Genomic DNA, 12,078 nt, shown 5'->3' with positions numbered 1-12,078 from the left:
CGGTGACCCTGATAACCGCCTCCTAGGCCTCTCCTTCCCCACCTGGGATCATATTACTCCAGAGAGATCTGCTCGTTGCAGGGTCAGGTGTAAGGATCTATGTATGGTACCCTTTTCCCCAAGTTCTTTGAGCCTCTCCAAAGAAAAGTGTCATGAAAAAACCCACTAAAGAAAGAAAACATTCCCTGGCATCTTTTCCATCCAGGGAACAGCTATGCCAATTATAACTGGAAATTCTGAGCAACTGTAAAATGAGAAGCAGTGACATTTTCTTTACTTCTCTTCTTCACAAAAGAAGCATTGCAGATGGAGCCAATGTTTTCATCTCAAGAAATTATCAAAGACCTTGCTTCAAAACCCAGGTTGAAGTAAAGACCAAGAGGGAGGGGGCAGCAAACAGTGTAGCTGGAAGTACCCAACATTATAGTGGGTCCTTACTGGTATTAATTAATGTTGCCTGGAGCTGGAATGAATAAGGGAGTGGAATGGCTTATGCTTGTGCTATTTATTCTTATTCTAAGTGACTTATTAAGGGGGCTTTGCCAAACACTGGTTGGCTTAGCCTTGTTAGTGTCTTCCCTTGACTTTAAATTCAGGCCAGCCATAGTCCCTCCTTGCATGCTAGGCTTGGAGGCAATCTCAGAGAGGAAGCCCAGAGTAGCATCTATATTGGCACTTCAAGGTCATGGTTCAACCCAGAGTTTTCCAAACACCCGAAGACTGATAATTTACATGAGCACGGTCAAGGCTCTGCGTAGTTTGACCAGTTTGACTCTAACTCGAAATTTGCTTATCTATACAAGGTGCCTCTTCCTGATGTCACCCCAATTAACAAAATGCAGAGCAATCAAGAGAGGCAAGTCATTTGAGAAATGCTAGTCTCGTAGATGCTGGAGAACAATTGTTCTGTTGCAAACACTGCGATGAATGAATTAAATTTGCTTGTAGTCACTCTAAGTTTGTCCTTCAGCTGGAAGTATCAATATGAAATTTACTTTCCAGAATATAATCATTCCCACCTAAAAGCATATAGGAGCTCCCAGAATTTGCCAGAAGCATGAAACACACAGTGCTGGGAGCACAGCTCTGTTTTGGTACCTGTGGCTCCTGGTCATGACCGCTGGGATCCCTCTCATAGCTCTCTGCATACAGTCTGATGGTGGCCCGCATGCCACTGGAGGAACTGAGCCGGAAGATGAGCCGTGATGCATCAGAGAAAATGATCCTCAAGCCCTGAGACCAAGAACAGTCAGAATGGATCAGTGAACAGATGAATACACAGGTAAAAGTAATTAATATCTACTTTGGAGATCCGCATATTTCTATGATCTAAAGATACTCAGGGTCATGACAACTTATAATTGACTCTCAACACTAACCCAAGCGGGAGTATGACGTGAACCTAGCGGCTACTTAAAATTATCCATTAATCTCTTTATTCTATTTATGTTGCCTTGTGGTTAATGCTAGGGGAGGGTCAGGAGCAAAACAGATGCTCAGGTTTCCTTGGTCTTGTGATGTGGGTGGAGGTAATAAGGAGGAAAAGATACTCAATGTCCTGGGGCCAAAGTTCACCCCTTATAAACCTAGATGCAATGGAGTTGGGCAATTTATATATTACAGTAAGACAAACTACCCATGTGAGTTAGGCTTTGCTTTAAATTCATCTTTGTTTCTTTCCTTGGTCTCACATTCCTCTGGTAGCAGGGGAACCCTACAATAAAATGCTCAGGGCTAGAGCCCCAGCTGGGTTTTGAGAGCTCCTGTGCACATCCCCATCCTCTTGGCTCTCTCCCCATTCTTACTGGCAAGACCTGACCACCAGGGTGGAGCGGGGACAGAACTGTGCTGCATCTCAGTGCTGCCCAATATTAAATTGGTTTTGGCTCAAAATGTCCCCATTCTCTATGTCTTTCTTATTGGTGGCAAGGATATTTTAAAGATATGACTGTAAAACCATATTGTAACTTCTGCCAAAGGAAATTTGTTTTCTTAAGACAATAGATAAAGTCATTGTTATTAATAAGCATGTTGGCAAGAGACAGAGGAAAGAGGAGGGAATAAAATAGTATGTCTGGTCACTTGATACTTCTGAAAAAGTGAAAATCTCAGGTGACTGGTATCAGGCATTTTCCCTAAGAAATTTACCCTTGAAACTTCTCTGGTCTCAAATCTTGCTTGTTAAGAATAAGCCATTATTAAAAATATTTCATGCCTGCCCTATATATCCTTTACCTCACCCTCATCTGGTGATATTTATGGGGGTTGGGGGGGAGGCACTATGACTCCATATGAATGTTTTTCTGCTTTTTAAGTATTATAGGCATATTCCAGCCCCTAAACAAAAAGTCTTAAGTCTCTGTTGGAGGAGTTCAAGGTTTGTCACAGTTTGTGCAACAAAAAGGAGCCACCTTCCTTCCTGGCAACTCACCACACCACTCTATGATGCTAGTATTGCAAACAGGATGATATTAGCCAGGATTCATTCACTGGGCAACCATTTTTGAGTGGCCCTTAGGGATCAGGTACAGGACAATGCCTGAGAAGATAAAGATAAAGACACAGTACTTGTTCTCTATAGGCCTAGGGTAGTGATTACAATGAACAGAAACCATTTTCTTAACCTCTGTATGCTGCTAGATACGTGAATAGTTAGGAAATTCTAAATGGAGCAAAAGGAACAATTCCTGACTATCCAGAAAGAATGATATATCAAATTATGCTCAAACTGACAATGAAGACCCAAGGGTTTCAAAACTGTATTCCATGATTTTACAAACTCTTCTGAAGCTGTCTGTCTAAGCCCACTTTCTCATTGTCACTACCTATGGCACATGTGAGTTCATAATTCATTGTTCAGGACCATGGGTTATCCATAAACTAGTTAAAGCAGTATCTAAGGCTGGAGCCCTAAATCACCCACTGCTTTGGATTCCAAATCACTTGAGGCCACCTCTTCTGATGACCTCCCAGAATTAACCCTTTAAGGTAACTCCCATTACACAATTTACCCCTCAGATTAGTTTATGGCCAGTGGGAGGTATTAAAAAATCCAGATCACAGCAAACCATCAACATGCATTATCTGCTCGTAACTAAGCCTTTTTACAGTGAAATTATTATTTTTTCCTAAGGGCAGCTGTATTATTGGCTGTGCTCACAGACTTGTTAGAATCTACATCTGGTAGCCTGGAATAGATTTTGCACTTGAAAAGATGATGAATGAGTAAATAGCACACACCTACTGGATATAATCCAACATCTTTTCTCTTTCCTAAGGGACCAACCAGGAGATCTTAATAGAGAATGCATGTTGCTTTGTGAGACCTCCAGGTGAGAAACACAATTCTCCTTCTTCACATGAAATAAAAATGTTTAGACCCAGCCCAGTTTTGTGCTGCAACAAGCCTAGTTCCATGTCTGTTGAGTGTCACTGTGATGTGTGACTAGTTATATTGGATTGCTTTGGGGTCCGCATGTTCCTCCAATGAATGTAATGAATTTGAATCTTGAACATGAGCCATGCTCTCTCCAGCATATATCTTACCTCCTATCAATTAAATTATGAGGTCAAAGCTACTTACTGACCAAGGCTTGTCGAGTTTTTAAACATTCTGTAATTCCAACAAAAGAATAGCAATAATATAATTGCTTTTTTTTTTCAATGTTAAACCAGGAATTGGCAATACAGTTTGTTAGCCAAATTTGGCCTGGCACCTGTTTTTGTAAATCAAGTTTTATTGGAACACAGCCATTTCCACTCATTTATGTATTGTCTATGGCTCCTTTTGTGTTACAACCCCAGAGCTGAATAGTTATGACAGCGACCATCTGGCCCAAAAGGGCTAAAATATTTACTATCTGGCCCTTTAAGAAAATGTTTGCTGACCCCTGGTATGAACCATAAAATTAGCCACAACACAGAATACTTGCCCTTTACTCCCACCCCAGAAAATTGAAAAAAAAAAAAAAAAGACCATCTACCTTATAAAATCCCAGTAGAGAGAGATTATGAAGACTGTTTTTAACCCTTTGAGTGCCAACCAATATCCTAGGAACTATGCTAAAATTGCCAAGGCATTTTTGCTGATTTTACAGCAATTTAGGAAAAAAATTATGAATCGCAAGTAAATGAAGTTACATATTAAAAAACTTAAGGAAACCTTTACTACATTTGTTTTCATCTTTGACATATATTGTTTGCTGACTGTATTATAAAATACTAGTAGAAAAAAAATTTTGAACAAAACATATAGTGTTAAAATAGAGGGATACCCTTCTCCAATATTTCCACAAAATCGTCATCTTCACAGCAAGAATTGACATATTTAGCAATATCATCATCACTAATAAAAGCAGACTTAGAACTGGACGCCATTTCGAAGCTTTAGGGCTATAAAATCTGAGTAAACTTCATAAAATCGTAGTGCCTGTAAAAAATTAGGCAGATAAATGCCAGTGGTCAATTTTAGAACTACAAACATTCGGCATCATAAGTAATCTGCACTTAGGTGCCATCTGTCAATAAAGAGTGAACTACTAGCATCTAATAGTGACACTGCAGGAGGAGCGCGATAGCGCTCCCAGCACTTTTGGCGAAAGACAGGAGGAGTGCGATCCCGCTCCCCGGCACTCTAGGGGTTAAGGGTATCCAATCCATCCATTCCCCCAGATAGTCTTCAGGGGTGGGCAAACTTTTTGACTCGAGGGCCACAATGGGTTCTTAAACTGGACCAGAGGGCCGGAACAAAAGCATGGATGGAGTGTTTGTGTGAACTAATATAAATTCAAAGTAAACATCATTACATAAAAGGGTACGGTCTTTTTTTTTTTAGTTTTATTCATTTCAAACGGGCCGGATACGGCCCGCGGGCCGTAGTTTGCCCACGGCTGGTCTAGCTTCTAGCCACAGATTTACCTGTATATATATTTGGCACAAATCAATTTACTCCTGACCACCTACTCATGCCACAAATTCACCATTTTATATCCTTTATTTTATTGCAAGGTCTTCAAGGCACCGTGTTATAAAATCCAATTTTGCAAATCACTATAGTAATATTATTGGTGACCATATGGAACTTCACATGAGACATTTCCTCAAGATTCAAGTGCTGGGAAAGCCTTTCCTTCCCTGAGGTACTGGCATTTTTTTTTTTTTTTTGTCTTTCTGACAATAAGAACTTTATAACTAACCATAGCTCCCTTTCCAATGTGGCTGCCAGGACACCTAATGCCAAAATTAAGGTTCAGCCCAAGTAGATCTTTATGACTTGCATAATTATACATTTTTCTTCTTCTGTTCTCAACTTTCTACACTTATTTATATTTTCCCTAGTCTTGATTTCTGTTTCTTATTTATATGCTAACAACTTCATTATGTGTATTTTTGCAGCCACAAATCCTCTAGAAAAAGCAAGGGCCAGTGCAAATGAATAAAGTAAGTTTCCATCACAGACTTAACTCTTTAAGTGTTGGAATTGCTGAATTATGTCTTCAGAATTGCTGAGTTATGTCTTTTGTCCTTCATTAGTTGATAAGCTCTGGGAGCTCAAAGCCTTCTGTTCCTTATTGACCATTTATCCACATAGCCTAGGCCCGTGGTCGGCAAACTGCGGCTCTCGAGCCACATGTGGCTTTTTGGCCCCTTGAGTGTGGCTCTTCCTAAGCCTTAGGAGTTAATAACAATGTACCTACCTATTTAGTTTAAGTTTAAAAAATTTGGCTCTCAAAAGAAATTTCAATCGTTGTACTGTTGATATTTGGCTCTGTTGACTAATGAGTTTGCCGACCACTGATCTAGGGGACTAATAATGAGGGCCTGACCTAAGACAGCAGAAAGGAAAGGAAAGACTAAATTTCACACACTGTCAGAAGGTAAAATCATGAAGATTTAGTGACATATAAAATAAACTGAAAGATAAAGGAGGAAAAATGGATGTTTCTCAACTTTCTGGTTTAAGAATTGGGCAAACAGCCCTAACCGGTTTGGCTCAGTGGATAGAATGTCGGCCTGCAGATTGAAGGCCAACACCTGCACACGGTAGGTTTTCCTTAAACACCTGAATAAATGCCATGGTATGTCCAACAACTGGAGGGAGCACCACTGGAAGACCTCCTACATTTAGGAAGGACTCACAGGCCAAATGAAACGTCATCATTATGGCAGCTGTTCCATATCTACTCATCCTACATTTTCAGGGCAAGAGTCAGTTTTGGCTAAAATCAATTTGGACACTGAAATCAGCTGGTATGTGTGTGTGTGTGGGGGGGGGCAGGGGGAGGGAAGACGGGGTGCGGTTCTTTAAAAAAATATTGATACCTGGCTTTTACCCCCAGTCACTGTGATTTATTTGTATGGAGTGTGATTTTGGGCATCAGGATTGTAAAAGCTCCCCAGTGATTCTGATGTAAATGTGGACACCAGTATAGTGGCCTCTTTTCTCTGGATCATCTGCTTCATATATCGAATGACTGGACTATACTGACAGGCCAGCAGAGGACATTTGGTTCAGGCGAACTAGAAAGTCCCAAACGAGAGAGTGGCCCCAGCCTCATGTTGTGGAACAGCCCCCGGTCACCCTACCCAGCACAATAGGAGGCAGCCGCACCAGAGGGTGAGACGGCAGGCCAACGATAACAACGGCCGCTTACAGCCCACAGTCTCAATGGCCAGCACTAATCGGGTTGAAGGACAACAAACTCCATCTAATCAGACTAAGAACACTTACATCCCCCAGCCTCCGCCCCTTGCGGTTTTTGCACATAAAATTCAACCCCAAGGACAGTGGAGGCTGAGTCCTAATCTTCCCCGGTTGTGGCTCCATCCCCCATTCCCTCTAATAAACGTCCCTTCTGCTTGCTCTCTGTGTCCGCCTAAGTCCTTGAGTGACTCCTATCTTACATATGCTACAAGACAGTCTTAAAGAGATTCCTTTCATAGCTAAGGTTTCATGAATATACAACCATAGGACTGGGATCTTAGGAGGGCCATAACATGGGGGGATAATAAAACATCATCTTGCTGAGTTCTGAAAGCCTCCTTTTCATGGCTTGTCAGCAGAAGAATCAGTAGTAGTATCTCCTCTTGAGCCATCTCACACTAATTGTTTTTAGCACAATCTCCTAAGAAATTCTTGAAGCAACTATGAAGAAATCTATGATGCCTTGGTTGCTACAGCAGCTATAGGAGTTGAAATGTCCGCCACAGCTTAAAGGAGGAAAAAGATGCTCTTATCCATCAGAAGAAAGTGTTAATTATGGGGTAGAGGTATCCAAAGGGCATTTCAGCTCCTGCTTAGCATTTTTCTTCCCCTTGAGTGCCAGAGTTGTATGCCTCAGTGATGAGGGTGTTGTCCACTTTAGTTTTGTCCAATGAAGAAGGATTTAATGGGCTAGGTGTGTCCTGCAGGTATCTCCACACAAATACCTTCAAATCTGCTTCTAGTTCTCTCTCTAGCATGTATTCTTCTTCCCAAATTTCTCCCTCTTTGTTTTGCTGTTCATAGAGTCAGTTTGGAAATGACACAGAAATAACAATTATAAAACCCAGGCTTGAATTCTGGCTTGGAACTTTTCTAGCCAGTGGCCTTAACACATTGCAGACCAGTAGTTTTATTGCTAGCTTTACCCAGAGGCCAGATAGCTTTCTATTGAATGAGTACAAAAAACATTTTACATAAAATGTTAAAGGCACACTTTAAAATTAAATACCCATTGCATTTTAAAGTTATTTATTACATGTTCTTATAAGCTAATATTTTTTAAAGTAAGATACTTTGTAAAACAGTGTAATATGAAGCGAGAATTCTCGTGATCCATCCGCAATGTGTTAAGTCACTTAAGCTCTCTAAGCCTTAGTTTCCTAAAAGAGAGAGAGAGAGAGAGAGAGAGAGAGAGAGAGAGAACAAAAAATAAAATAGCCTGGCTTATTGGGTTGCTGTGAGATCAAATCAGAAAATGTATGCTTTGAAAATTGTAAGTCACTATATAAATATTATTATTATTATTTTAATGAAAATGGTACTAGGGTCTAAGTTGTCCAACCTTCCAGATTTTGCAAAAGATTGCTAAATAAAACCTAAATGGTGATGGTTTGTGATGCCATGTACATACTTATTTATTTTTAAATTTGGCAGAAATAAGATGAATTTCATTTTAAGAACTTTGCCATGTCCTCTGAAATCGTTGCTAAACTCATGGGGTCTGTTACCATTTATCTTCTCCATACCTTCCACTGAATTGGCTTCTTTGGCAAAAAAAAAAAAAAAAAAAAGTACTCCTTCCAGGTTGGTCAATTTAGACACTTAAGGTCCAGAAGGAAGGACCTTAGAGTCATTCAGGCTACTTCCTCATTTCACTGAAAAGAAAGAACAAATTAAAGAACTTGCTCGAGGTAACTCAGCTAGTAAATGGGGGAGCCAGGACTTCAGTCTAGGTCCTCTGACTGCAGACTCATTATTTTAGGTTGAACCATATGAAACTGCTGATGGTCATACATTGCTTCTCATGTGTAATAGTTGAACAATATCTCATAGGATTTGTATGGTCCCCAAAACTGGCACAGAGCCTTATATAAAATATGTATGCGATAAATGTTTGATAAGTACATGTTGATACCTTTTTAAAGCCCTTTTGTAAATCAATGCAGGGAAGTCTGCAAGTTGCTAAATACACACAGAGCTGCCAGATGTTCTTCTGGAGACTACAGGACATGTTGCAGCCAGGCAAGGAAGGAGGAACTGTACATTACCAACAGTTACTTGGCAGCATTATACCTCATCAAATACTGGCTTAGGATGATTTCCAGAGGGAAACGGCATATGGCCCTGACATCTGGTACAATGTCACACAGTCAGTTGGCCACACCAGGCATATAAACCTGGAGACAGGACAGGCTTGCAAGAGAAAGACCCCGTGAGCCTAACTCTGATGTTATCTCCCACAGGAAATCCCAATGATTTATCTGGAAAGCTTCAAGGTGAAAATATTGCTGTGTAACATCTGCACCATATTTTTGGAGACAAAAACACAGTTTATACAGCAGGAGATTTGGATTGGAGAGCCATATCTCTCCATGAAAAAATTACTTAGAATTACCCATTTTTGTTTGTTTAAGTCATAGTTAGCTGTGAGCATGAGTTCAAAAGTGGCTAGAAGGGCAGCAGCTCCATACCATGCCTTTGTATAAATTACAAACAGGTGGACAAATTACAGAAAAGCATCCTTCCTCTTTGCTGGCTTACTTTCCACTTTCCCTCCCCTATTAGGCCATATCTTTGTACAGTTCACTGCTATAATGCCATACTTAGCTGCACTACTTTTGGAAGCAATTTTGATTTACCCAACCAGCACTTGTGGAAGCCAACAATTGCAAACAATTATCTGAGGGAAATCAAGGTCAAATGGCTTCTTCAGCCCACTTTTAAAACATCCATCCAGCAAAACACCATATTAGGTGATGAGAGGGTTACTTGGAGAGTGAAGACTTATAGTTATTTATCACTCAGATTCCAACTATCAGATTTGGAACAATGCACCTAGATCATATACATTCCATTTCCCCATGTCTTTGGCCAAAAAATGACGGCTGGTCTCCTGTTCACTCAATACCAGCCCCAGTTCTGGGATATTCTAGATTCAGACACTTTCCCCAGACAACAGGGGTAGTTTTCTCCCTTAGTTCTTGTGATCCTTTACGGCTTTTTCCTATCATATTTATGTTTCCTGGTAAGGGTCACCCATCAGACTATGCACAGACATTAGTATTTCAGTAGGAATAAATGTGATACCACTCCAGAATGTTTACACATCTTAGCAGGATTCTACTCCCAACACTTTAGAAGATAGTCCTAAAGCAATCAGCTTATGTCAAGAGAAGGTAATCTATCCTATGTAATAAAAGGCTAATATGCAAATTGACCAAACGGCAGAAGAACCAGTTGCTATGACATGCATTGACCACCAGGGGGCAGACACTCAATGCAGGAGCTGCCCCCTGGTGGTCAGTGCACTCCCACAGGGGGAGCACTGCTCAGCCAGAAGCTGGGCTCACGACTGGGGAGCGCAGCTATGGTGGCAGTGGTGGGAGCCTCTCTCACCTCCACAGCAGCGCTAAAGATGTCCGACTACCGATTTAGGCCCACTCCCAAGTCAGTCAGACATCCCCCGAGGGCTCCCAGACTGCAAGAGGGTGCAGGCTGGGCTGAGGGGACACCTGCCCCCAGTGCACGAATTTCGTGCACTGGGCCTCTAGTATATATATAAAAGCCTAATATGTAAAGTGTCCCCTCCGGAGTTCCACTGACTGGGAGTTCGATCGCTCACTATGACGTGCGCTGACCACTAGGGGGCAGCGTAGAATGAAGGCAGGCCCGGCCCGCAGCCGGCACCCAGGGAAGGGAGGCCCCGGCTGGCAGCCAGCAGCCACTAGGGACCCTACCCATGCATGAATTTCATGCACTGGGCCTCTAGTTTATTATAACTCCAATGAATCAGAAGCAGGGGAGTAAGAACTTCCCAACTAATTAGAAACAGCATTTCCCTCTCTCTATTTTCAAATCAGCTAACAGGTCATTATAAAGCACCAAATATGTGATCCTTGGAAGACAAATAGAAATATCACAGGAAAGGTAGCTATTAGAAAAAAATTTATCTATGGTTTTCAAGGTGTCTTACCAAGAAGAGGCCCAATTATCTTTATTTACAACTACAGTATTGTAGAATGAGCACTAAAGTTAAGAATCATAATCATAGGTATTGTAATATCCCATTGAGAATGCTATTGCCTATAAGAAATGCCAGCTCTTTATCTGGAAAACTGAACAATGGTATAAGTACATTTGATTGAAGAAAAGAATGTAGTCTGATAAGATGGTTTCACCTGAGCCAGCTCCCACTCATCCTTCAGGGTACAGCTTAAATATCACCTCCACATAGAAAGCTTTCCAGCGCCCTAAGTCCTGGTTATTTCCCCCTGATATTGCACTCCCACGTAAGTTCTTTCTCTGTAATGCTATGCTATTCAGTAAACTCTATAGCAATTACAAGTTTAATACCAGTTTGTCTTCCCTGATAGACTGAGTGCTGTTGTATCCTTAATGCCCAGGAAACTGACTAGCATACAGCAGTGTTTGGTAAATATTCATTGAATAGATTAAAACACAAATGAATCAAACTTCAACTACCTTCACCATATTGTACTAACATAGGAAAGAAATGTGTATTTACTATAGAGATTTTTTTCAACATGACAACTTGCAACAGAAAGAGTTTTTTAACCCAGATTTAATCACAATATACATGTAATGATAATATCTCACTCCCTAAACATTTCTGTTACTAATATAGGAGGACTATTTGTAGGCACTAACTTTCAGATTTAACTAAAGTCTGTAGGTGGGATAATCACTATGACTGAAATTATTTTTTAAATTCTACTTCTATAGCTCAAACCATTCTCCAGCAAGTGGCATATTACAGGACAATAATAAATTGTTAATGACAGTCTCTCAGTTGGTTCACTGATTAGGATAAAAGTTGAAATTGAAGGTTGACCAGTTAGCAATCCTCCTGGAGACCCAGCTTCTCCAGTTGCCTTCACCTGACACCTCCAGAGATGAGGCCTCAGTAAACTTCTCTTTATCTGTTGACCAGGGGTTGGCTACACAACAGTATATTTTAAAGCACCACATGCCAAACTAAAATGTGATTTCAAGATTACCAATTCACTTTATTATTTTTAAATACTGAAATTAAAAAGTGCAGACACCTTCCTGCATGTTAAAGTAACAACTCTACAAGCACAATGACTTCAGAATCAGTCTTCAAAGTGTGCTTTTTCTCTGAACTAGTTTCAAATGGTTCTTTTTTCCAGGTTGAGGACAACATCAAAATCTTTCCACACGGCCTGCATAACTTGAAGGAGTGTTAATAAGCTCAGGGTTAGCCTGACATAATCAAAGTGGATTTGGTTTTCCACATCAGCTAACTGGTATGCATTTATTTACATCAGGTTTTTAAATATCAGCTGAACTGTTACTTGCAAATGACTGCAGCACTGGTAGAATGTCATGATTTT

At 40.7% G+C, this 12,078-nt stretch overlaps 1 protein-coding gene across 1 annotated transcript in view; it reads right to left on the bottom strand.

Moving 5' to 3' along the window:
- The window catches only part of PGM5 (phosphoglucomutase 5), a 170,952-nt gene that overhangs the window by 24,820 nt on the left and 134,054 nt on the right, over window positions 1-12,078 (bottom strand). The window contains exon 10 of the mRNA XM_023764581.1: window positions 1,099-1,233. Coding sequence (XP_023620349.1) covers window positions 1,099-1,233 — 135 coding nt within the window. The remainder of the gene's footprint in view (window positions 1-1,098; window positions 1,234-12,078) is intronic.

The sequence above is a fragment of the Myotis lucifugus genome, unplaced genomic scaffold (assembly GCF_000147115.1).
Source record: "Myotis lucifugus unplaced genomic scaffold, Myoluc2.0 scaffold_337, whole genome shotgun sequence".
In the NCBI taxonomy this organism is placed as follows: domain Eukaryota; kingdom Metazoa; phylum Chordata; class Mammalia; order Chiroptera; family Vespertilionidae; genus Myotis; species Myotis lucifugus.
The sequence above is the reverse complement of the archived record's forward strand: the minus strand, read 5'-3'. Positions and strand labels throughout refer to the sequence as shown.